We start from the raw sequence: 26,114 nt of genomic DNA on the forward strand, positions 1-26,114 counted from the left end.
AGTGCGGAGAGCCAAAGTCCGCGTTGTCCCGAGGGAGGACGGAAGCCCCCGTGCCCTCGGAGCCCCCTCCGCGGGGAACGCGAGCGGCTCCGCTCCGCTCCCGCTGAACCCCACGGCGGAGCCGGGCCCGGAGCAGCGCCGGGGCCGGCAGGGGGCGCCGCGGCGCACGGTGACACTCACCCCTGGTGACGTAACGCCCCCGCCGCCTCTCATTGGTCTCTCACCGCCCCGCCCGGACGGCTCCTCCCCTGCGGCCGCCGCTGATTGGCGGGTGCGGGGCAGGTCCCGCCCCCCGGGGCAGCGCCACCGCCCCCTCCGCCGGGACCCGGCGCGGCGCGGCGGGACCGGGGCGTGCGTGGGGCTATGGCGAGCGCGGCTCGGGAGCTCCGGCTGATGCCGGGACTGCTGCCGCTCCTCTGCGCGCTGCTGCTGCCGCCGCTGCCCTCGCTGCAGAGCCCGGCCCGCAGCCCCCACATCAAGAAAGCGGAGGCGGCGGCGGCGGCGCCCGGCGAGGCGCTGCGGTACCTGCACTCGGCCGAGCTGGGTGAGGCGCTGCGGGCGCTGGCGGCCGCGGCCCCCCCGGGCCTGGTGCGGCTCTTCAGCATCGGGCAGTCAGTGGAGAATCGGCCGCTGTGGGTGCTGCGGCTCACGGCCGGGCTGGGCCCCGAGCGCCCCGACGAGCCTCCCGGCGGCGCTGCCCTGCCCGGGCGGCCGCAGGTGAAGCTGGTGGGGAACATGCACGGGGACGAGCCGCTGGCACGGCCGCTGCTGCTCCGCCTGGCCTGGGAGCTGGTGCGGGGCTGGGCCGGCGGCGACGAGCGCATCGTCCGCCTGCTCAACACCACCGACCTGTACCTGCTGCCCAGCCTCAACCCCGACGGCTTCGAGCGCGCCCAAGAAGGCAACTGCGGCGGCGGCGCCGAGGGCGGCCGGGAGAACAGCCACGGCCGCGACCTCAACCGCAGCTTCCCCGACCAGTTCGGAGACGCCGAGCCCAACCTGGAGCCCGTGCCCGAGGTGCAAGCGCTCATCGACTGGATGCGCCGCAACAGGTGAGTGCTGCCCGGTCCCCCCTGCCCGGCGCGCCGCTCCGGGGAGCGGAGACCCTTGGCTTCGCTCCCCGGGGGTGTCAGCCAGCTTCCAACCCTTCCCGGTGTTTCCCGGCAGGGCCTGCGGGAAAGGAGAAGTAATTTCCCCACCTGTTTATCCCCAGCCTGCCTCCCTGCGTCGGCTCTTCATCGCAGCCGGGACCCTCCTGCGCTGGGGAGAGCATTTGGCGGCCGCAGGTTTTGTGCACCTGCCAAGGAGCTGCACTAGCCCCGCAGGGCACAGCTTGTGCCCTGTACCCGCCCACATGTTCTGGCCTCCATGGCCGTCTGCATGTGTCCCATCTCCCCGAGCTTGTGGCTGGAAACTTCTCTCCTGCTTCACTGTGAACTTGTCCTTGGGTCTTGCTCTTAGGGCCAGTAATGCTTTCTCCACAAGCTGTGGGATGCTGGAAATATTTGGGGTTAAGTATGCAGCTGGTCTGTGTACGACCACGTGAATAAAACTGTGTTGGATAGGCCTTCCCCTCATCTTTTTGTTCCATGGAAAATTCCTTGGATTTAGAAATAATGCTCTATGCAGCAGCATTTCCAAAGACAGGCCCTGTTTCTACAGCCACCTTTCCCATCTGTTCAGTTGAAGCACGTGGGACTGAGCCTCGAGCATCCATGCTGACCTGTCGGGCTCTCCCCATCCTAAGGGGTAGCACAGTGGGAAGCTGCTGTGCCTGGAGTGGGGGCAGCCCAGGAGGGGAGATGGTGCCTTCAAAGCCCAGCTCTGATGTGGGGGTCTGGGGCAGCCCCAGAAAGTGCAGTGGCCAGGCTGGGCATTGATTCTTCATTTACCACGTGTTCTTCAGAGAACTGTGTAAGGTCCAGACCACAAAGGTCAGTGCAACCAACCGTGGGAAACTGCAGAGAAAGCAGCAATGCACTGCAGCAAACTGTGGCCCTCTTCCCAGAACAGGGATAGGAAGAGATGGAGAGGGGGTTACTGATGGCCACAGTGCACTCCAGGGCTGTTGGTTGACTCCAGCCAATGCACACAACCTTCAGCATCGTATAATGTTCGCTCACGTTTAGGAAACAAAATTTACATTAACAAATGATCGTTATTAAAACTTGGTGGATGGCAGTGCCCATGGCGATGGTGCTCCAGAGGAATTTCAGGAACTTCACCAGTAACTGCTTGTCTTAACAATCCTTTAGGACAGCTCTGGTGCAGCACTTTGCACTAAAATCCCTCCAGAGTTGGTTCAGCTCAAGATTAGTTACGAGGGAAACTCATGTGCTTTCTTTATATAATTTTGAAAACACCTTGAGCTTTTTATTTTATCTTTTTCTCTTAGTACCTGAGGTGGGATTTGCTATCAGCCAGGGTGAAACAGGAAGAACGTGGTGCTTTGTGCGTCCCTCTGCCTGGCAGCACCAGTTAATACTGGTGTAATTGTTAGACTAACATAACTGCTGATAGAAAAATGAATGGGTAAACAGAACTGTTTGATTAAAAAGGGAGATAGTGGGTGTAATGCAATTTACGTGCGCTATTTTAAGCAAGGTAAAGGTATTGGTCACATTACCTCTGCTTGGAAACCAAATCCCATTTGAGCAAATGCACAGGAGAGCTCTTTTCCCCCCTCAGTGCTGTGTTTGGTGGGAAGAGGAAGAACAGAGACAATTACCTTTGGGATTCGTTTAAGTGCTTGTGCTGCCTGTGATCAAACTGAAAGGGGATATGGGGCATGCCCTGCTGTATTTTCTGCCTTGGGATTTTAACAGCTCTGTCTCACATCCAGATTTTATTTGTGAGTTGATTCTGTTGCACGTACCAGGTGTACTCATCTCGATGAAGAGCTGTGCACTGCTTGTGTGTCACTGAGTTTGGGGGTTGCTCTTAGACTGCAGAAAAAAACTTGTTCCATCTCCAGAAATGCCAGATGTCAGTTTGGGGAGCTACTCAGCCAGCACTGAGAGTTGGGTTATTGCAAAAATCTGCAGATTTCCCCACTGTGCTCCCACTTGGACGCTGTTCAGTCCCTGTGACAATGCTGCTGACTGTGTTGGAGGCTGGAACACGTCTCCCACGATAGGGTTTCATGTCCAACAGTAGCTGACTCAGTGTCAGACAGGTGCATGTCTGTTAACTTAGCCTTGGTGTAGCTGCAGCTCCAGGTGTGCTCCCTGCACAGGGCTGATGGAGCAGGGTCCAGTTGATTCCACGTCCAGTGTGTGCAATTTGCCTCATTAATCCCAAATAGAGTTTGGAGGCTCCTGAGAGCGTGGTTTGGGTGGGAAAGCAGCAGAATAACTGGTTGGGTTGCTGTAGCAAACTTCCTGTTGAAATGTTTCCAGTATGACTTTTTCTCCCTTTCCTTCCCAACCCCAGGTTTCTGCTCTCTGGCAATCTCCATGGTGGCTCCGTGGTGGCAAGCTACCCCTACGATGACTCTCCCACGCACAGGCCCACAGGAGTCTACAGTAAATCAGCTGATGATGAGGTCTTCAGATATTTGGCAAAAGCTTATGCGTCACATCACCCCATCATGAGAACTGGCAAACCCAACTGCCCTGGAGAGGAGGGAGAGACCTTCCCAGATGGCATCACGAATGGTGCCCAGTGGTACGATGTAGAAGGTAAGCTGTGCTCACCTGAGACTGGTGGTGTTTGTCATAGAGGAAGGGGCTGTGGGTTAAGTGATATTTTTAGCTTTGAATGTCTTCTAGCAGCTTGAAATGAAGAGAGAACATCATGGGAACAGCAGCTGATGAGTAACAGCTTGGGAGATGTTTGTAGGGAAGAGATCCCAGCAAAATGGAGGATTCTTCCTGACCCCCTTACGTGGTGGAGAATTGTCCTGCACGTGGGAGGCTTCATTTGCCAAATGAGCTCTTGTAGGTCTCTTGATGGTGGCTAAATTTTGATACAGGAAAGAGGAAATTATTGTTAAAGGTATTAAACCAATGCCAGTGTTCTGTGAGAAGTCTTTTAACCTCTGAATTTGTAGTTTTGTGATTATAGAATAGCCTGCTGTAAAAGTATGTGAAATTTAGATATGTGGTCTGAGCTAACCAAGGAGTTCTTGCTGGAAGTGGGGTTGGCAGCTTTTCCATGGACTACTCTACTCTTAGACCTGTGTGGAGGGTGACAGCCTGCATGACCTGTTCTCATCCACCAGTGTGGGAGATCTAGAAGGCATCTGAATTTTGGCCTGCTGGAGCCTCTAGGACAGCTCCTGATCCCTCCATTAGGCAGCTGCATATAGAAGTGAGCTGAAAAGGAGATTACCTCCTGGTGCCACCACTCTACCTGTGCAGGTGGAGGTTACTAGCCTGGCTCAGCCACTCAGTGGGTTGCTCTGTGTGTGTTGGTTTGGTTGAAAATTTAAATAATAATTTATGTGATGAGAAGCTCTCATGGAAAAGAGAGCTCCCAAGTTACCCCATTGCTGTGCCCCCTTGGCAGATGTTGTACGGCCACGGCCTCACCAGACAGGGCAGGAACTTCTGTGGTGAGAACACAACAAAAAAGTTGCAGAAATGGTCTCAAGAAGTTGTGTTGCTTCGCTGCTCTGCCTTCCCTTGCGCTGTGGCTGAGGGATAATGGCAGAAGTGCTGAGCAAGCAGTGACAGCCAATGTTGTTTATCCTTCAGAGCTTACAGCTTAACAATTTCTAGTAAGACAGTGTCTTTCTGCAACATGGGCTTTGCAGCAGAGTCCTGTGTTAATCCTGCATCCAGCTTGCTTGGGAAGGCTGGAGAGGGGTCCATTATAGGGCCTGAACACATCATCTCTGAGCTGGAAGAGGAAGGCTGGGTTTTTAGCTGTGTCTGAATCACTCCCCTGGATTTCACTGGGCAAATAAGGTGTTGTGCTCAAATAAGATGCGGTTTGATCTCTTTCTCTACCAGCTGTTGCTGAGCACACCAGCCCTCGTGTTTGCTGGCTCAAGGTTCATTCTGCTGCTGTGAGATGTCCTGCAGGAGGAAAGTTTGTGTAATCTGGTGACTTGGCTTGTGAGGGAACAGGATATCCTGGATGATCTGTGCTGCCTTGTTGTGGTGGCTGTTGTTATCGGCCAACACTTCAGTTGGGAGGTTTAACTGCAGCTCTAAGGTCTTCTGTCCTTGTAATGAAGTGGGTTGGGTGTGATCTGAGGGGAAAGTTATTCCAGAGCTTTGGGTCTGTGCTCTCCTGACCCCAGAGAGCAGCATTTTACACTGCAGGGATGACTTTTTCATCCTCCTGGTTGGTGGCTGTGGCACTGGTGTGTGAACCTTCCAGGCTGCCTTTGCTCTACCAGCAGGACAAAGAAATGGCAGCATTTTCCTTTCAGAGGAAATAAAAGGTGTGAACTGCAGACCAGATTGCTCTGTGCTGCCATCACTGTGGTTTGTGTTTATCCAATAGCCTCCAGCACCCAGTCTCTGCAGAAATGAACCCTTTCTCTGTGACAGGCCACAATCTCGGGCTCAGCACGGATGGCTGTAGGCAACTCAGGGGCAGAGATTGCAGGGAGGATGCACTGATGTGGACTCGTAGAGTGGAGCATTGCTGAGGGTGACGGCAGCCTTTGGAGCAGCTCCCCCAGAGCCAGGGAATTTGTGTAAAATGATCACAGGTGAACTGACCAGTACCACACGTGTAGTTTGATGTTGTGTCGATTCACCCCTTCGGGGCTGCAGCTTTTAACATTTATTTTTAGTAGTGGATGAACAGCAGGCAGAGGGGAGTCAGTTGTAAGTGGTGTGACAGAAGCAGCAAAACCATCGGAGAGGCTGTTTTGAGTCATCCGACTTGCTCAGCTCTGTGCCAGGGACTGCGGAGGCTCGTGCTTGGATCAGGAGGCCTTTCCCAGTGATTGCAGAATTGAAATGTGTGGTGAAATGAGGCTGGGGAAATCCCAGTCCCTGAGCTGAGCTCTAGAGGTAGATAACCAGAGCTCACGGTTCTGTGAGCGGTGCGGGGCACGTGCTCGAGGCCTCCAGATCAGGCTGTGCCAGCAGAGACTCCCGCAGGCTCCAAGTGAACTAAAGCCAGTAAAAACAAAGAAATGAGAACATAGTGTTTCAACAGGTGGAAATTTTCCTGCCACATTTTATCATGTGAAATCAAACATGCTGGAGAGCAAACTGCCATGGGATTCGTTGTCCTGGAGTTACCAGTTCAATTTTATGCTGGTGCCAGACTCCATTAGCTTCCATTTGAGTTTGCAAACAGCCTCTTACATGTGTCAGATTGAGGTGGCAAGTACAAACCATGAGAGTAATTGCTAAGGTCAAGTGTGCACAAAGATGGATCTCTGCCAGACAGCTGAATTTGGCTCCTGCATTCCAGCTGCTGTAGATAAGCATGTTGGTGACTGGGATGCTTTTTAGAGGCTATCTCTGGTGTGCATGCTCTTTCTCTTCCTTTTTAGCCTTTGGGGGTTTTAACTACCAAGTGGCTGGTTCAGATCAAGGGAGTACATGCAAAGTTGGGCTGGGGTACAGAGAGCAGTTGAGAAACCGCTCTCGTCTTATCTGTGGGCAGGATGTGCTTTGACTTTGTGTTGTTAAGATCCTCTAGATCAAAAACTAAATTCAGCATGAGCATGTTTTGTGGGCAGCCTTGGAAAATTTGTTTTACATGCAGTCCCTTCCTAAAAGTTATTTTCTTGCTAGCTTTACTCTCTGATGTCCAAGTGTTTGAGATGTTTCTGGTGTCTATTGGGAGGCACTTCTCAGGTTGAAAGTGGATTTAGGTTACCTTTGTGCTTACTGGGTTGTTTTGGCTGTGGTTACCAGCCACACTGAGCTTCCAACCAGCTCTTAGTGGCATCCAGCTCAGAGCAGTTAAAATGAGTGCTGAGAACAGTGTGGCATCACTGTGGTGGCTTCTTTCCTGGGCATGGCAGAAGGCACTTCCACAGAGTGAGCTCTCGTAGAAGCTCTCAGCCATGTCTTTCTGGGGATATGCACAATTTGCTGCACTTATGTGCTTGTATTTTCATAAAAGTCTTGCTGCAGTTCTTTTTCTTCTTGAGAGCAGTATTGGCTTGGTGGTTTGAGTGTCTAAGGCCTCTTTTCACATCTATCATGAACTGCTTGGCAGTGCTGTGCTGGTGCAGCCTTTGGGAGGGCTCTGCCCTTCTCTTTGAAGAGAAGGCTGGGCTACCCTGGGCCATGCAGCTGCTACAGTTGGAGGCCCAAACCTCACCTCCTCTGAGTTTAATGGTTTCAGACTAATGGACCAGAACATTCCTCTGCTTGCTTGGTGCTGCTGCTGGTGCTCACTCAGTCCCGTGCTATGAGACAATCAGTTCTGAGCAGAGTCAGCAACTTGAGCTGTGTATTGAGTCATGTCTCCAGCTTGCTTGGTGCCATCTGCTCCCTCTGCAGAGCAGACGTGACCGTTTTTCTGCTTTAACTTAGCTGCAGGTTCCTTATCTGCTGATGTCTGCTCCAGTGAGAGCTGGAATTAGTTTGCTGCATAGTGCAGTTTGAAAATAGAGTCCTTCTTGGCTGGCCTGGCAGGCTTCTCCTGGCACGTGGAGTATTTATGGTATCTGGATCCTCAGGCTTGACTCTGGAGAGCTGCATTCTCCTGGTTTGAGTTTGGCAGGGAGCAGAGGCCCCCCTGTCAGTGTGAGCTCTGCAGTGTTTGTGCTGCAGGAGGTCTGGTATCCCTGCCTGAAGTGCAGTCCTGATGCTCAGGGAGTGGGTCAGAGCAGGAGAGAGGTTTCTTCTGAGCACTTTTGTGACCTACTGCCAGTCAGGGGCTGACTTGCAGTGACACTAAGCTGCTCACTGACAAAAAGGGGAATGGTGCCTCATGGGGAGGCTGAAGCTTTTCACAGTGCAGGCTAACGACACCCCATGATTAAAATGCTGAAGTAAATCCAACAGGTTATCCCAGATATTACCCAAACAGAGTAGAAGCACTGTAGTCTGGCAGTTTTCTACCTCAGGTGTGTATTTTCTCCTCTGCTCCATGACTGTAGCACCCTGCTAATGGCAGGCTGAGTACAGGTCTCTCTTTACCCTCTGGGTCTCTGCACAGCCACGGGAGGCTGTGCAGATGGTATGTGGGAAAATATGTAGCTCCACAGGCTGTAAAAATAACTGTCCTGCTCTGCAAAAGAGCCATGTGAAGGCCAAATATGTGCAGTGGATACAATCCAAATTTTCAAGAATGCAGTGGACTACTTTCTCCAAGAGACAGTTTTACCAGAATTGGTGTAGCAAGCTCTAATTTAGTCTGTTGCTGCTCTATTATGGGTGAGCATCTGTCCTAAATTTGCTTGAATGGCAGATGAAGCACTAAATATGTTTCATAATGGCCCTGGTTTACGTATGGATGTTTTCAAATGCATTAACGTCCTGCTAGGAGCAGATGGTTATGGGCTGGCAGATCGTTTTGCTCGGCGTGGTGTTTACTGGCGAGAGAGCAGCCTGCTGTGCATGCCTGTTCTGAGCCTGGTAACAGGAGCTGAATGAAGCTGGGGGTGGATCAGACTCACAGGCCTTGTTTCTCTAACCCCCTGAACGGAGTTTGAGAGTTGGAAAGTCCTCCAACACTTTGTGGCCCCCTTTTGCTGGACAGAAAAGTCTCTTTCCTGTTTTGATGTCAGCCCGTGCACAGGCTGCAGTGCTCTCCTTCTGGCTGCAAGTGACATTTGATTTGTTTCAGTGGAAGCTCCGTGTTCCCTTAGCAGCACATTCCCAGGAGACCTGAGAGGAACTGGGACATCTTTGTTGTGATACCATCCCTCACATCTTCCCAGGGGCCAGTTCTAAATCCTACTTTACGCTGTCAGTCCATCCCTGCTTTACCCAGCTGCAGTGGGGCTGTTGAATTCAGGGCAGTGGTCCCTGACCTTTTGGGCCACCACCTCTGTTAGAAGCCTCCTCTGCTTGGTCAAGTGCTGCTGTTTTCCCCCTGTTGCTGACCATGCATTAACACAGCCCCTGCCAATGCCAGGGAGTGCGTTTGCATCAGGGTATTGATCCATTCTGGCTGGTTAATTGGCCACTGCCACAGAGGGTCCCTCACTTCAAGGGGCTTGTGAATGATTAGGAAACCGCTCAAGTTAAATGAGCTCTATTGGCACAGCACTAATGCAGCACTTCAGTGGGCCAAGCAAAGGATGGGTGCACAAAATTTGCATTTCTTACAGACCGTTTTGCTGGGGCTTTGCAGTCCGGTGCTGTGATATCTGCCACAGCTCTCTGCTTTTCTTGTCCTGGACTTGGCATCTGCCTCCTGTGGAGAAAATGCATTGCTGTTCTCTGAGAGATGGACTTCTGAGAGTCAGTTCAACTCCCTCAGCTCATCCAGAGGAAATTCTGGGCCCCTGCATCCAGGTGACCCTGGTGGGAGTCGTTCTGTTGGTGTGGAGGTCTCAGGGCTCTTGTTGCAGGCGCTGCTGTACAGGTTGGGATGGAGCTGTCTAGGAAGTGGTGGCCAAGGCTGTGACACACAAGTCTGCCTGTGTTATAACTAAATAAGGTTGTGGGAGCCAGAAGACATTGTCAGCACACAAAAAACATAGCATGGTGTGTCTTCCTTACTGACACAACTGCCTGATTGGGTGGTGGGAGCAATCCTTTCATGTGGTCATCTGGCTATTGTCATGTGGGGTTTAGCAGGGTGATTCTGAAACCTCTTTCACAGACATGTGGGTGTTTTGGAATGTCCTTTTTACTCTTGAAAGTTCCCAGTAGTGTATAGAGGGCTGAGCATTTGCAGTCTTCGTCAGCACGCTCAAGTCTGGGCTCCAGATCATGAGTGTTGATACCTGCAGTAATCAAGTCCTGCAGGATTCAGTCCTGTTTGAGGAACAGCTTTGCTTGCTGAGCGTTGGATATAAACTTCAGTGAATGGGGTCAGGACACTTGCTGGGACAAGGGGACCTTTTTGATTCATAGCAGTGCCTGTGGTTTCTCTGAAGGGCAAAAACAGTAAAATGAACTTAATACTGGGAAACAGCTCTGTGCACTCCTGTTTCCTGGTGCTCACCGAGGTTGGGCTGGTTTAGCACTAAGCTAACAAACTCTCCAGGTGTTGCAACATCCTTAAATTGATTTGAAACTGCTGCCTTACAGAGGAAGCGTGGGAGGAGGCTGGTGACTTGGCCAAGAACAAGTTTCTCAGACTTTCCCAGGTGGACCTTTCTCAGGTATAGACCTTTGGATAAGGAGTTGGAAGAAAAGAGCAGCTGAGGAAGTAGAGAAGGGGAAGCATTGTTCTCATCCTGTCCAGAGTTTTGCTAAGAGGCTTTTGGGAGAACAATTGTGTGTTCCTTGAAACTGATTCCAGTGTGCAGATTTGAGCTGCCAACTCCCAAGTTGATAGTCTGGTGTTCTTTTGGATCAAAGGCCTCAAAGTCATTTTGAGTGAAGTAACCTCTCTTGCAGGCAGACCTCACAAATCTGAGGTAGCTTGGAATGCACAGGGAAGGAGTTGGCTGCTGGAATGTTCAGAGTCTGGTGTACCTGCCCTGGCACACTGGGTTTGTTGTGTCTGCAATGTAAAATGAACCTGTATGAATTCCCAAGAGCTGTGCTGAGAGAGTTCAGCTGATGGAGCTGTGAGACAAAGGGACTGTTACTTTGAGCTGGCTGTGACTGATCTGAATGGCCCAATGTTCCAATTACAGCACAGGCTGTCATCATAATCTGACCTGACTTTTCTCCTTAGGCTGCTCACTCTGGAGCTGGGGCAGCATCCTGGGGAGATGCCATGTGGGGCTGAAGGACAAGGAGAAATAGCATCCCATGGTGGGATGTGTGTGCATTGCTCTTGGAACGTCTTTGCCTCCTTTTCTCAGGTGGGATGCAGGATTACAACTACGTGTGGGCCAACTGCTTTGAGATCACATTGGAGCTGTCCTGCTGCAAATACCCACCAACTTCTGAGCTTCCAAAGGAGTGGGAGAACAACCGGGAATCTCTCCTGGCTTTCATTGAGAAGGTAGTGAGGGCTGGGCTGGGTGTGGGTGTGGCAGCTGTGAAACCTGTGTGTGTCCATGGTGGGCTGGGAGCACCGTGTTCAGGTGCCCTCCTGGCTTTGTTTGCTGTGTGAGGTAACACAGATGCTGCAGCTGCTGTTTGGAGGTGGGTGGCTATAAAGCTGCTGTGTTTCTCTGTGGTTCTGCCACAGCTCCCACATGCCCCGTGACAGAGCTCTGCTGAGAGGAGCCTTGTGGGGTGCAGTGTTAGAGGGACTGATTGGTGCAGATCTGCCTAAGTCATGCAGAGACATTGCTGCCTGAGGATACAGTTCCCCTGATGTTGCCTGCCTTCAGCCAGGCCCTTGCTTTTTTTCCCTCAGGTCCACATTGGTGTGAAGGGCTTTGTGAGGGATGCAATCACAGGAGCTGGCCTGGACAATGCGACCATTGCCGTTGCTGGTATCGCTCATAACATCACAGCAGGGAAATTTGGTGATTTCCACCGGCTGCTGGTGCCTGGGACCTACAACGTGACGGCTTTTGTGATGGGGTAATGTCTCTGTGGCAGCTTGTGCCCACACTGCCAACTGCTCCTGTTCCTTCTCTTGATTCCCCCCCGTTGAAAACACCTTGTGTATTTAAGGGGCTTGGCTAGAAGCTGCAGCAGTAAATGGTTCCAGCTCAGAGCTGCAGCTGTATTTGCACCCCTCAGGGTGCTGTTGAGTGCACAGAATTTCTGTCAACTGCTGTTTGACTGCTTGTATCAAATTGCATCCTTTGTGCAAAGGAAGGAAGTGGAATAGGGTCACCCCAACAGGAGTTTGTGTTGTCCCAAGCCTGCGTGTGAATGTGTGACTTGCCCCATGGCCAGTTCTGTGATACACCTGAGGCTTCTTCCCTGCTGATCCATGCAAGGACAGCAGTGGAGCTGGGTTTGGTGGCAGTGGGATGAGTCCCATCAGCTCGGTCCCTGTGAATCTCAGTCATTAATGTCCCAGTGCGTTCGGGCTGGGGGGAGTAGTCTGGAGTGATGGAGGGACTGCAGGGAATTTTGTCTTCTGTTCTGCAGAGCCTTCTTGCTGAAGCCAGTTGTTTTTTCCACAGTTACTCACCAGTGACCAAAGAGAACATCGAGGTGAAGGAGGGAGATGCAACAGAAGTGAACTTCTCCTTGCAGCCGACTGTGATGCCACCAACTCCTAACGTCACACAGCTCACGGCAGCGCCTTCCCCTGTCACTGCCATCACCCCCACCTCTGTGCAGGCTGAGGCCCCAAATCCAACCTCTGTCCATCAACCCATCCAACCCATGGACTTCCGCCACCACCACTTCTCGGACATGGAGATCTTCCTGCGGCGCTACGCTAACGAGTATCCCAACATCACCCGCCTCTACTCCGTGGGCAAGTCTGTGGAGCTGCGGGAGCTCTACGTCATGGAGATCTCTGACAACCCTGGTGTCCACGAAGCAGGTGATGTGGGAAATCCATTTTAGTGAGGCACAAATGCAGCTGACAGACCCTTTACACTGGGAGAGGCAGAGCAAAAAGGAGTGTAGAGCTTGCTCCTCTCTTGAGAGACTGAGCTGCTCCTTGTATCTTTTATAGAAAGTGCAAGTGCAGTGGGTGGCACTGTGTTAAAGAGCATTGCTGGGGACATCTGTGCTGGTCATGGAGCTCTAGGGAGGAAGGGCCAAGAAAGTTCTTTGAGACATTGTTGTTTTTGGAGTTGGGGGAGCAGAAGTGTGAGTTTTAGGTAAATGCCCTCCAGCAAAGCCTGGAAGGGCAATGCTCAGGGGGTGGTGAGGTGTCTCCAGGCTGTAACATAGTGGTTATAATTTGTCTCTGTGGTGTGACCCTGTGTCTGCAGGCGAGCCAGAGTTCAAGTACATCGGTAACATGCACGGGAATGAAGTTGTGGGGCGAGAGCTTCTCCTGAACCTCATAGAGTACCTCTGCAAGAACTTCGGCACAGATCCCGAAGTGACTGACTTGGTCCAGAGCACACGGATCCACATCATGCCATCTATGAACCCTGATGGCTATGAGAAATCCCAGGAAGGTACTGCTGTTTGTGCCAATATCTGTGGGGTTTCTAGCTCTCAGGACAAGCCTTTGGGTTCATGGAATCCCTGGGAAATCTGGAAGCCTTGTGGGAGCAGGAGTGCTCTCCACACAGGGAGGCTGGGAAGGGACTTGGTGTGTGCTGTGGGATGAGTGGGTGGACCTTGATTGATGGATGCTGGAAGCTGTTGGGGAGAGCTCTTATACTTCAGCAGTGCTGTGAGCTGCCCCTGTTTGGGTCCCCTTATGGTCTGTGGCTAATCCAGGGCTTATTTTAAAAAAAGACATGTATTTGACACAGCTCTTGCTTGCTGTGCTTTGGTCCACTCTGTCAGTAAGTGCAGTGTGGGAGCCAGGCTGTCTGCAGAGCACTTGTCCAAGGATAACATAGACTTTTATCATGAGGTTAAAACTGGCAAAAACATCCTTCAGGGAAGTCTTAGAACTACGTGGCTCTTGCAGATTGGCAGAACAGAGACTGTCCAGAATCCCTTTCTGGAAGCAGAGCTCTGCTTGGGTTTAACAAAGAACTTGTCTGGCTGGTTTGAGAAGGTGAGCTCTGAGGTTTCTGTGGTCGTGACATCCGGCTGCAGAGATTGTTCATGGTTCAGTGCCTCTGCTCATCTGACTGCCCTGAGAGCCTGAGCAAACACCCACGGGACGGGCCCCCAGGCACTGCTGCACAGAGCAGGCCACTCTCGGGGGAGGGCCTGGGTGCCCCTTTCTGGGTGCAGGGAACCAGCACTGCTGTGCTCTCTGCTCTCTTCACTAACTGATACTTTTGTAAACTCTGTAATAAAAGGTTGAAACTTCTTCACAGGGCGTGAGCTTGAACTTGTGTTTCATTTTCAGGAGACGAAGGAGGTACTGTTGGCAGAAACAACAGCAACAACTATGACCTGAACAGGAACTTCCCAGATCAGTTTGTCCATGTAACAGACCCTCCACAGCCAGAAACTCGTGCTGTCATGGCCTGGCTAAAGTCTTACCCGTTTGTGCTCTCAGCAAACCTGCACGGAGGTACCACATCCAAACCAAGCTCCTTCCTCTGTGCTGGGCTTTGTGAGATGGGAGTTTGCAGGGATGTCTCCACAGTGTCCTAGGTGTGCACTGAGGAGCTCTTGTGCTGCAAGATGGAGCAGAAACTGGACACAGAGGGTGAAAACCGTGTCCCCAAATGTGTTTGTAGGGAGTTGAGGCGGCTGCTGGGAAGATCCCAACCAGTTCTCTGAAGGGGAGCATCTGGGAGATGGGGATGGACTCCCTTGTCAGCAGATGGTCTGGGAATGGGATACAGAGCTGTGGCTGTTAAAGGCTTCACAGCATTTATGGAGTGAATGCAATCCTGAGGGTTCCCTGCCTTGAGTGGCATGGTAGAACTAAGAAATTTGCAGTAACTTAATTCTCCTTTTGGAGTGTTCTAAATTAAGTCTCTGTGTATTACAGCTTACTCCCTAGACAGTTTGTCTGCTGGCTTGTAGCTGTGGTAACTTGCAGGTGGATGCTTTGTTGCCAGCATGTTTGGTTTGTAGTGCAGAAGTCTGGTGTGTGGGTGTGAGGGGGCTGGCAGGTCTCCAGCTGCAGTGGTGTCTGGGGTTTCACGGTGCTATTAGTACAGCTTCCTTGGGGAAACCTTCAGCAGTAAACTCCAGAAGGCTGAAAAACTGCATCATTTGTGTCAAAAGCACCATGCATATTCTAGGAAATTCCTCCCCTTGCTTCCTCTTCTCTGTGAAAGCAATTATTATGAGGTTGTGCTCAGCCCTCCTTCATGTAAGAGCCAAAGCTTTGATGTTGTTGTGGCTTTGGTTCTCCTTCCCAACGAGGTGTGGTGTTATCTCTTCCTGTGCTTTTGTGTCTGCTATCCACTGAGCTTAATGCTTTGTTTAATGCCAAGTCTTGAGAAACAGAAGACTTGGCACTTGCTGGGGAAAAATTTCCCCTGTTATGCTGAGGGATGACTGGGAAAGCACACAAGTATGAGCCACAGCTTGTTTTGCCTGCAGGTTCTCTGGTGGTTAATTACCCCTTCGATGACGATGAACAAGGAATAGCCATATACAGTAAATCCCCAGATGATGCTGTGTTCCAGAAGCTGGCACTTGCCTACTCCAAGGTAAAGCTCTAACAGGAAAATGGGTACATCCTGCTGGCTTGACTCCTGGGAAACTCCTCTTCAGCTTCCAGGGAACCTCCTGAGCAGCTGGTAGAGGTGGTTGCAGGCTCTGTGGGTGAGCCCCTGCTGTTGCAGGGGCAGCAGAAGGGTCCTACTGGAGGGTCCCATTCCATGAGTGATGCCCAGCATGCTCTGTCTGCAGGCAGTGAGGGGGGAGGGCTCTGTGCAGGCACTTTTAAGGGTGGTGGAAAATGCTGTTCATGGGCTGGGAGGAGAGCAAGGATATCTCTGGACTGGGGTTGGGTGTGGGAGCAGTCGGTGCTGCAGCGATACAGACACACGTCTGTGGTTGGTAACCCTGAATGTGTGACTAAGGGGAGAACAAGAGTGCCTGTGGCTGTGGAGTGCAGGCTCACCTTCACACGTTGCATCTTGTTTTACAGGAAAATGCAAAGATGTATCAGGGAAGCCCTTGTAAGGATATGTACCCCACTGAGTACTTCCCACATGGCATCACTAACGGGGCTCAGTGGTACAACGTTCCAGGTAAAGGACACCTTAAATCTCCTGTGCTGTTTGTCTTCAAGTTAATGCATGTGCAGCTTAAATGATTTAGTCTGATCAGTCAGGAACTCTGCATCGGTCAGCTCAGATTAATGGGACTCAGGTTTCTTTTATAACCTCTTAAATAATGTACCCTGATGAAGTTATTCCTGGGGGAAGGAATTTATAGTGTAGTTTCTCTGGCTATTAGTAAAACTGTTTCATAGAATTTTACAGCACTTTATTAGCATGAAAGGTATTTACAAGAGGGAAGGTTACTTGTCTGCCCCTTTGGCATCCCTTTGAAGCTTGAATCCTGCCCTGTGTAAAAGCTTTTCCCTTCAAGTTTGTACTTCATCTTTCTCTACTATCTGATTTTTTTTTTTTTTTTTTTTTTTGAGCCATGGTACTTCAGAAGTCAAAACTTGTTTTACATTCTTGTTTTAGGTGGGATGCAAGACTGGAATTACTTACATACGAACTGCTTTGAAGTGACCATTGAGCTGGGCTGTGTGAAATACCCAAAAGCTGAGGAGCTGCCCAAGTACTGGGCACAGAACCGGCGGTCACTGCTGCAGTTCATGAAACAGGTGAGGTGCTCTGACCTCAGCTCCTTCTGGGGTTTGCTTTAGACAAACCAGAATGAACAGGGTGATCTGCAAATGCTGCTTCCTGGCCAAACTGGGTACCTGCTCTACAGAAATCACCCCTATCAGAACCTGTCTCAACTACTCTCTCTTCTGAATATACCAAAAATCTATATGGAAATAGCATCCAGAGGATGCAGGTGGGGGCTTTTTATGTACCACTACCTTGGGTTTCCTGAGGCTGGAATGTCTTTTATATTCTGTTCCTGTCTGAGTGGGGCTGGTGCTGCACACCTGGGGTGTGCAAACAAAGGTGTGGAGCAGAGAGCGCCATGCTGACACCCTGAGCCAAACAATTGCTCATTGTACTCATCAGGTGATCTTTGTCCACGCCAGCTGTTGGCCAGTCTAACCTGAACCCTTTTGGATCATCTTGCTCCTCTGGGAATGCTGAAAATGTGAGGGGTGGGAGGCAGAGTGAGGGCTGGCACTCAGCAGAGCTCCTTTGTGCAGGTTCACCAGGGTGTCTGGGGCTTTGTGCTGGATGCTGTGGACAAGAGGGGCATCCTCAATGCCACCATCAGCGTGGCCGACATCAACCACCCAGTGACCACCTACAAGGATGGAGACTTCTGGCGCCTCCTGGTCCCAGGGATGTACAAAATCACAGCGTCTGCCCGAGGGTGAGCAAGCCCCAGCACGAGGAGCAAACAGCTGCATGACTGACTTCCCACTCAGGAATATTCCATCACCTCTGCCTGCCCACAGCACACGTAGGCATGGGCGTTTCTCCTGCCGTCTGGCCTGTGCAGAGATAGCAGCGGGAGGCTACTGTGGTGTCAGACTGCTCACCTGGCACTGGTGTACAATCCCAGTCTTCCCCTGTTAGGAGTGGATAACTTGGTGTCTCTAGGGGAAATTCTTTTCCAGGCAGCTGCCCACAGAAGTGACTTGATCACTTCAATACTGCCAAAATTCTGCGTTAAAGCAGCCTGACCTCTTGTGTTGCCAGTCATGCCCTGCAACACCTGAGCCAAAAGGAGCTCAATGCCATGTTGGGCCCTGAGCTGTTCCCTGTCCTCCTGCCATTCCCATGTCCTTTTGAGCTGTTGTTGCTCCTCATTTCTGTGCTTCTCACTGTGGGCAGGGGAGCAGTAGCACTCCCATGTGGGTGTGTAGTCAGGAACAGGGCTGGCTTGTTGTCCAAGGTTTCACATGCCTGATGTTTTCTTGTACCTTCTTTTCCCTGGGCAGGTATGATCCAGTCACTAAGGTGGTGGAAGTTGACAGCAAAGGTGGGGTGCAGGTCAACTTCACTCTTTCACGGACAGACAGCAAAGTGGAGGAGGGGAAGGTGCTGGTCTTGAACACCCCAGACACCAGCAACCCCAACGAGAAGGAGTTTGAGACCCTGATTAAAGATCTCTCTGCTGAGAATGGTCTGGAGCGGCTCCTGCTCACCTCCTCCAGGGATGTGGCTCCGTACAGATACCGGCCCTACAAGGACCTCTCCGAGTTCCTCCGAGGCCTCTACCTGAACTACCCACACATCACAAATCTCACCAGGTGAAAACAAAGCAGCAGCCTGGGCTAGGGATGTTGTGAAGTTGTTAGCCATGAACACAGTGCAGAGATGGGGAGCTCATCCCTCCCTTCCCTGTGCTCCCTGAGATGGAGGGAGCACCACGTGTAAGGACATGATGGCACGACAATGGCTGCAGGGCCTCACACATGCATCCATGTGCTTTTTCCTGACTTAGTTCCCTTGGGATGCTTGGGACTGGCAGTATTCCCAGCACTGATATCCCAGACTTCTGCACATCTCTCTGCTCCATACTGTGTTGTCTGCTTTTTAAATCCTTTCTGACACCCTACTGAAGAGTCCCCAGCAAAAATGACCAGATTTGACTTACACATCTCAGATGGCCTTTTTTCACTGTCTGTCTCCAGATTTTATTTCAGTAGGGCCAAGACACTTTTGTGTGAGCTTGCCCTCGGCCAAGGTCTGTGCCCTGCTGCAGAAGACCAGCTGCTGCCATCCTCTGCTCTCTTTTGTGACCTGTAGCACTTACCCTCTGTCAGCTTTAGAAAGCACAAATCCCTTTGTCCCAGGGCCTCATTTGCTTGTTGTAACCAGGCACAATGTGCTCATGTGCTGTCCCTGCTGGTGCCAAGGCTGCTTTGCTGATCTGTAGCCTCTATTGTCCCTGCAGTTGCATCAGCCCTGAGCCTGTTCCCTGCTTTCCCTGCACTCAGTTTGCCAACTTAATGGCATGGCTGTAGCAACAGCTCCTGCATTACTGGGAACAGGCCTCTTTTGTCCTGCTCTATAAATTAGTTTGATGTCCAGATGTATCCTGCTCTGAAGGAAAAAACAAAACCCACCACTGGCAGCACAGAGGATCCAGCAGTTCCACACTTATTGTCATCTCATAGGCTGTATGGAGATGTATGGAATATTGGATATTCTGTGCATCTGGACCTGGACACACCCTTACCCCGATGCTGGTGTTCAAACTGATGTTCAGAGTGAATTCTGTTCAGTGCTGCTGCAAATCTGCCCCCCCGATGTGGTTGTGTTTCTCTTGCCTTTGCAGCCTTCCGCTGGAGGCTGGCAGCAGTTCCTTTCCACACCGGGATTTCTCCAGGAGGTCAGGCTGGAGTTGCAGCTCTGTTGCTGAGCTGACACTCCCATTTCCCATCTCTTGGCAGTTTGGGTCAGAGCGTTGAGTTCCGTCAGATCTGGTCCCTTGAAATCTCCAACAAGCCCAACGAGTCCGAGCCTGAGGAGCCCAAGATCCGCTTTGTTGCCGGTATTCATGGAAATGCTCCCGTTGGGACAGAGCTGCTCCTGACACTGGCAGAATTCCTTTGCATGAACTACAAGAAGAATGCTGCTGTTACAAAGGTGAGAGACCAATCAAAAGACCTCCTTGGAGCCTTCCAGCTGTATCCTGAGATGACAGTGCTCACTGGGAGAGACTCCTTTTGCCAAAACTGCCTTGGGGGCTTGCGGTGATTCCGTGTAATGGAATGTGTAATTCTGTGTGTGATCCATGGGACGAGTGGGAACCTCAAACTGCAGTTCTTAGGTTCAGATCCAGGCAAATGAACCCTACTAATTGCACTTTGTGCTGTTTCTCCTTTTGCTCAGCTGATAGACCGGACACGGATTGTGATTGTGCCTTCCCTGAACCCAGACGGACGCGAGATCGCGCAGGAGAGAGGCTGCACCTCGATGATAGGCCAGACCAATGCTCATGGCAGAGATCTGGACACAGATTTCACAAGTAAAGCAGCTGCCCCATGGTTGGGTGGAGTCGTTGGGTTGCAGGGTCTGCCTGTAAAGAAGGCACTGCTCCAGGCAGCACAGCTGCTGGGAAGCTTCCAAAGCTTGGATCCTCTTTACAGACAGCAATTTGCAGTCTCTTATGTGCAAGAAACAAAGCAGAGTTATTTAGGAATCGGAGAGGTCAGATAATACCTGACGTGTTTTTACTCTTAATGGATTTCTTTCATCTCTGGAAAAAATGCCCTCTGTTCATGCTCCCCAGAAACAGTCTCCTTTTTTCATGCTTTTCTGGTTTCCATGTAACTGTATCCATAGCACTGTATCAGCCCACCCTTCCTGAGAAGGAAATGTTCTCTGCCCAAGTTTGGCTGGGATCATCCCAACTCCTTCCTTAAGAAAATGTCAATTCTGTGACATTGTTGTGAGCAAACACACAAAATAGCCTCTGGAACACAAAAGGAAATAGCTTGGGGAAGCTGCATTTAGCTTTGCAGATGAATTCCCCCCATAGATAGTCTGGACTGGGTGCTTTATGCTTTACTTATCAGTCAGGTGCATCTGCTGAGATGAAACAGATGCCTTTTAATACATACAGCAGACCTAATTTCAGACATAAAGGATGTACATCTGACCTCTCAAACACCTCTTAAACTATTCTTAGTTCCCTTTTCTGTTTGTTGTTCTGATTTATAGGCAATTACACCCGGTACTCAGCAGCACGAGAACCTGAGACCAAAGCCATCATGGAGAACTTGATACTGAAGCAGGATTTCAGCCTCTCTGTTGCTCTGGATGGAGGATCTCTGCTTGTCACTTACCCCTATGACAAGCCAACACAGTCAGGTGTGACCAGTTGCCTGGTTCCCCTTGGGCTGTCTCTGCAGAGGTTCATGTGACCACGTGCTGTAAGAGCTTTTTGTGCTCATGGTGTTCTGTAGCCTCCTTTGTGTTCAGCCCTTTGTGTGTGGAGTTGACAGTCTGTAAGTAAAGCTATAAAACCTCACAGGGTTCAGCTAGGGATCAGAACATATACCATTTCTATGCCTACAACAGTATTTCAACCTTTCCTCTGCCAGAGCCAGTATAAAGTCTGCTTTTGATACTGCCCCTCATTGTTAGAGGAAATAGGAATGCTCCTGAAACAATGTGAGTCACCATTTAGTACAGGATCATGGGGTTAAAATGGGATCTGCCCCTGCAGGGAATGAGAGTTGCATGCTCAAAGTCTCACTTTTCTCATTGCAGTGGAGAACAAAGAAACACTAAAGCATTTGGCATCTCTGTATGCAAACAACCACCCAGTGATGCATTTGGGCCAGCCAGGCTGTCCAAATAAGTCAGGTATGTTGGGTTGAATCCTTTAACCTCCTGTCAGCTCGTGGCAGACTCTGCTGGGCCAGCTCTGGCTGACAGCTGTGTTTTTGCTCTCACAGATGAGAATATTCCTGGTGGAGTGATCCGTGGCTCAGAATGGCACACTCACCTGGGAAGTATGAAGGTACTGCTGCATGGCACAGGGCTTTTCATCTCTGCTAAACAACCAATAAAAAGCGTATTTGTCCTGATGTCTGAGCAAAACTTCCCCACCTCCAGCTGCACTTTGCAAAGATTTCTTTAATACCGCTTTTCTTGTAACTGTGGTTTTGTTCTTTGCAGGATTTCAGCGTGACATTTGGTCATTGTCCTGAGATCACTGTTTATACAGGCTGCTGCTACTTCCCCAGTGCTGGACAGCTTCCTGGCCTGTGGGCAGACCACAGGAAATCTCTCCTTAGCATGCTTGTGGAGGTGAGCTGCAGTCTGAGGAAGGAAATTCTGGCGGGGAATAAAGTGGTGGGGAGGGGGAGAGGAAGAGAAACAGCATGGAGAGTCTTTGTGGTTTTGTTGGTGCTGTGTAATTACAGATGTTCATGATTTAGGCTGTATGAGGAATGGATTGAGCAGAGGCAGCAAGTGACCACGGCAAGTGTTGACACAAGAGTTAAACATCTGTGCTGTGTTGCCTTGCTCTGTTATTTATTGTGAGGGTCAGGGATGGAGAGTGAGCTGTGTTTTAGAGGGAAAATAGGTCCCATTTTAGTTACAGAGGCACCATAAGCTTGGATCTGAACGTAAAGTGCTTGAAATGCTTTATTTCAGGTCCATAAGGGAGTGCACGGCATTGTCCAAGACAAGAGTGGCAGGGCAATTTCTAAAGCTGCCATTGTTCTAAATGAAGGCTTGAGGGTCTACACTAAAGAAGGTGGCTATTTCCACGTGCTCCTGGCTCCAGGTTTTCACAGCATTGATGCAATAGCCAGTGGGTACCAGCAGAAACATGTCAAGGTACGTGAATGCCCGTGTTGGAGTTATTCCCCCTTTCCCTGTCACATAAAAACTTCCCTGTTTGGGCTCTGCCTGGTTGTGCCTGTGTTTAGCTGCTGATTATGTGCCATCAGGAGCTGTTTTCTGCCTTGACAGAATGGATGGAGAACAACTTCCCAGCACAGCAGGGTTGTTTTCAGAGTACCTTTTCTTTCCATGGCGCTTTTCTTCGACCAGGGCAGGACGGGGCAGATGACAAGTGTCTCTCTTGTCTGGATCCCCAAGCTCTGAGATGATCTAACCTCTCGTGTCTTTCTGCAGGTCTTTGTACGTGATGATGCACCCAGCTCTGTGTTCATAATATTTGACACAGAAAACAGGATTTTTGGACTGCCAAGGGAGCTGGTTATAACTGTTGCAGGTACAGTGATGCTTTTTATCAAAGCTTTGAGCTTTGCTTTCTGTACCAGTTCATGCTGACAGAGATGCTCCACTGAACTGGGAAAGCAGCCTGCAGGCTTAAGCCATCTCCTGCTTTCCCTTCTGAACACACTCTTGTCCTTGCAAACTAGTCCAACAGCCCTTGGTTCTGCTTGGTAGGAGGAAGGGAGGAAGCAGAGTGTTTTGCAGGGATTTGGAGGGTCCAAAATGTACTTTGAGATGTTTGGAATGGGGAAAGCTTGTGTGCATAGCTGGGAGCTAGATCTTGCTTCTTCAAGGCTTTTTTGGGTGGTGTGACACCAGGTAAGCATAAAGAGATTATTTTATTTTGTCAAGGTGGCAGCTGCTGAGGAGGGGTGTGTGGGAGTTTAGACCCAGTGTTCTGTAATGCAGCTTAGTGATAATCTCCTAGATTTCAGGCACAGAAAATGGAGTGTGTCCTGTTCTGGGAGCAGTTCTCCTTTCCTCCATGGCCTAGGAGAAAGGAGCAGGATCACAATGAAGTGAAGGAAGTGGTTGTGACTGTAGGAGGGAGGAGGGATGCTGGCAAGCCTGGGAACCTCTGGCATGGGGGAACATGGCATTAACTTTGGTGTCCTCTCTCTGGCAGGTGCAAGCATGTCTGCCCTGGTGCTCACTGCCTGTATCATCTGGTGTGTGTGCTCCATCAAGTCCAACAGACACAAGGATGGCTTCCACCGCCTCCGGCAGCACCACGACGACTACGAGGACGAAATCCGCATGATGTCCACTGGCTCCAAGAAATCCCTCCTGAGCCACGAATTCCAGGATGAAACAGACACTGAGGAAGAAACACTGTACTCCAGCAAACACTGACACCTCCAGGGCAGGAAAGGAGGTTCCCATGGACCAGACTGGTGGTGGGGGGCGATCCCTGTGGTTCAGTTTTGAAATGTTAGCTTCAGGATGTGTCCTCCAGAGGGGTGGGTGGCAGCTCCCAACTTCCCTCTGTTTGCTCTGTTCCTGTGTACAGGCACTTAGTGGGTGCTGGAGGCTGTTTCTGAGATAAGGACATGGTTTGTTACATTTTTGGGTCAAGATCTGGAGGTTTATATGATGTGGTTTGAAAGGCAGCTTTAACAGGGTGGCCAGCAGAGCTCTTAGCATTTCCCCAGCATCTCAGCACAGGGAGCAGATGGTGGGGAAGTGCTCCAGGACCTGCATGGAGTCGTGGTCACAACACTCCAGAAAAGGGTGAGAAACCTGTTTTGATTTCATGTTTTCCACTACATGCTTGGGGGAAGCCAAATCCTTCAAGTGGCTCCACATTCTGCAGAGCAGCCCTCAGAAAAAGCCCCAAAAAAAACCCCAAAAAAACCCCTTTGATTCTCAGCTGTTCCCTTGGAGCTTTTCCCACCGTGGGTTGCTGTGGCCTGCTGTGATCTGCACCTCTCATGGTTGTGGAGCACCTCTAACGTGTCACTAGTTTCAGGGAATGACTTGGCATCCTGAAGGCTGGGGGAGATGACATCACTGTTGATGTGAGCTGGAGAAAGTCAGAGCTTCAGTGAACTCTGACAGAGCTCCAGTGCCTGCCAGCTCTGCCATGCTGCTGCTCCTGACTTCTGGGGAGCAAAGAAACTTTATCCCCATCCACCCTGGTTGTGTTTTGTTTGTGTCATAGGCTTGGCTTTGGGGTCTCATGTTCATGTTCCAATAGTTCAGTGTCTGAAAGAGCAGCTGGAAGGTTGTTCTAAGCAAATGGATTCACTAATCTGTAGAAAACTTTTATCAGTTTTGCTCAAATCCACCACTGTTCAGGAGGAAACAGTGGAATCTGACCACTGCTTTATATTTAAGCTTAATGGAGCAGCAGGGAGAGGTCATGGGAGTATCCATGGCCCAACTTTGGTGCTAAATTCTGAAGAAAACTTGCACCATTTGCCACTGTCCACTTAGTACCATTTAATCACTGAGCTCTGGTGATGGCAGGCAGCAAATTTCCTGCTGGCTTGGCTCTGTTCTGCTCCTGCAGCATCCCTGGAGTGTGGAGCAGGAGCTCCACCTGTATGTGTGGCTGCAGCTGTGGTGCAAGGAGTGAGGGAGGGCTGAACTGTGCTGAGGGAGAAGGGAAAAGCAGCCAAATTCTGTTGTGGTAGCACTTGGCAGGAGGTTGGAAAGAGGAGCTGCAGCACACATCCCCAAGGCACATGGGATTTGTGGGGAATAGAAGGGATGTCCAGAAGGAAAGAATGGTTGAAACGCTTGATTTCCAAAGCCTTTATGTAACTCTGATGTTCTGTGCTTTCTGCAGAAGCAGAAGGCTGGGATTAGAATAGGCACTTATTTTCTTGCTGCTCATTTTCTAATTCTTGCCCCACTGACCTGATTTCTGGGCTGCAGAAGCCTTAGGCCTCGAGTTTGCCCTGAGCTGCTCTGTCCTCCAGAGGCCTGGGGATGTTCACTGGTGAAACCTGCATGTGGTATCTATGGTGGGGGGGGGGGATGGGTTGCACCCAAAAATCTTACGGGGTCTGCTCTGCAGGGCTCTGACCTGGTCTCCTCTGGGGGAACAGCCCCACTGAAGGCTCTTGGGCCATGTCACCTGGGGAAGAAGCTGTTCTTCACCTCTGCCTGTGGAAATGCCCTTCCAGAACCACGTGCCTGTGGCTGTGGTGCCATGGTCATCATCTCAGCTGGTTCTGTGCAGGGACAGAGAGAACCCTCAGACACCAGTGTACCTCCTTCCCTGTTCCACAGGACGTTCTATTGCAAGAAACACAAGGTGTGGCTGGGGAGGTGTGCTGGGAACAGGGAGAGGGGCCTGGGCATTCCCTAAGCTCCTGTCCCACATCTGCTGGGAAAGAACTGCTCTGGTTGCCTTGTGCAGGAGCCATGAACATCTCTGTGCCTGTTCCCAGCTCATTGTGCTGAGCAGGGGATGGGGTTTGGTCCCTTTTTGTCCCTTTTCCACGTGTAACAGGCTGTAGGACACCAGCACAAAGTAGCATTAATCCTGCCTCATCTCTGAACTGTTCCTCCTTTAACAACAGACACAGTAGGTTTTATTTAAAGTCGAGTTTGCAAATGGCTCTTAGGGCTCTGTTTGGGCTTTGTTTGCTCTGGCAGCAGGTAATGGACAGAGCTGGCCCTGCTTTGTCCCTGTAGCAATAAGTCCTGTTAGGAACTGGCCCTTTTCCCCAGAGCGCATTTCGGAATTAGCCGGGAGTAGGCGTGTATATTTAAGGTGCGTGGATTTGAGATGTTTTGCAAACGTGTGAGACTTTTCTACACAGCAGGACCAAGGGCGGTGCCTGGCTCTGGCTCCAGATCCGTGCTCGGAGCTTCGCCAGCGCTGGGGCTGTTCCTGGGCACTTCGGGAAGGCAGGAGCGGCTCCCCGTGCCCTCGGTGCGTCCGTCTGTCCGTCCATCCGCGCCCCGGGCCGAGGAGCCGGTCCCCCGCGGGCCCCCGTCCCTGTCGCTGTCGCTCCGTGCACTTGTGCCTTCAAATGTACATTTTCAAAGGGACTTGAATCGCCCTTTCCTGGCAGCGGGAGGGGAGGGGGCGGCGCGGCGCAGGGCTGGGCCGGGCTCTGCCCTCAGCCGCCGCCGCCTGTTTTTTACCTGTATACCGAGATCAAATATCTGTATAAAACTATTTTGACGTCCACGTGCGTCCTCTCGTTCTTCCTTACAACGGGGCGGGGGAAGCTCGAGGGCCCTGGGCGGGCAGGATGGGGGAGCGGGACACGGATTAGCGGAGTCAGAGCCGGAGTCGGGATGGGGATGGGGGTCGGGGATGGAGGAGCGGGATTGGGATGGGGATGGG

The 26,114-nt window shown here is 51.1% G+C and overlaps 1 protein-coding gene across 1 annotated transcript; it reads left to right on the forward strand.

Moving 5' to 3' along the window:
- Nucleotides 1-323: 323 nt before the first annotated feature.
- CPD (carboxypeptidase D) lies at nucleotides 324-25,955 on the forward strand. The gene is made up of 21 exons (XM_039562673.1): nucleotides 324-1,052; nucleotides 3,433-3,680; nucleotides 10,856-10,998; nucleotides 11,359-11,528; nucleotides 12,083-12,450; nucleotides 12,848-13,039; nucleotides 13,894-14,061; nucleotides 15,048-15,157; nucleotides 15,601-15,703; nucleotides 16,148-16,290; nucleotides 16,801-16,970; nucleotides 17,542-17,853; nucleotides 19,000-19,195; nucleotides 19,442-19,577; nucleotides 20,273-20,422; nucleotides 20,825-20,920; nucleotides 21,013-21,077; nucleotides 21,236-21,367; nucleotides 21,719-21,904; nucleotides 22,205-22,304; nucleotides 22,935-25,955. Exons 1-21 carry the CDS (start codon nucleotides 364-366, stop codon nucleotides 23,159-23,161), a joined length of 4,104 nt encoding a protein of 1,367 aa, XP_039418607.1. The 5' UTR covers nucleotides 324-363; the 3' UTR covers nucleotides 23,162-25,955.
- Nucleotides 25,956-26,114: the final 159 nt, after the last annotated feature.

Source organism: Corvus cornix, chromosome 19, assembly GCF_000738735.6.
Source record: "Corvus cornix cornix isolate S_Up_H32 chromosome 19, ASM73873v5, whole genome shotgun sequence".
Taxonomy (NCBI): domain Eukaryota; kingdom Metazoa; phylum Chordata; class Aves; order Passeriformes; family Corvidae; genus Corvus; species Corvus cornix.

What these genes read in the sequence shown, in the direction of transcription:
- CPD (XM_039562673.1), top strand. Translation starts at nt 364, where the DNA reads ATGGCGAGCGCGGCTCGGGAGCTCCGGCTGATGCCGGGACTGCTGCCG. An exon ending in TCAGTGGTACAACGTTCCAG is followed by an intron (nt 15,704 to 16,147) that starts GTAAAGGACACC and finishes TTCTTGTTTTAG; the next exon opens with GTGGGATGCAAGACTGGAAT. An exon ending in CACATCACAAATCTCACCAG is followed by an intron (nt 17,854 to 18,999) that starts GTGAAAACAAAG and finishes ATCTCTTGGCAG; the next exon opens with TTTGGGTCAGAGCGTTGAGT.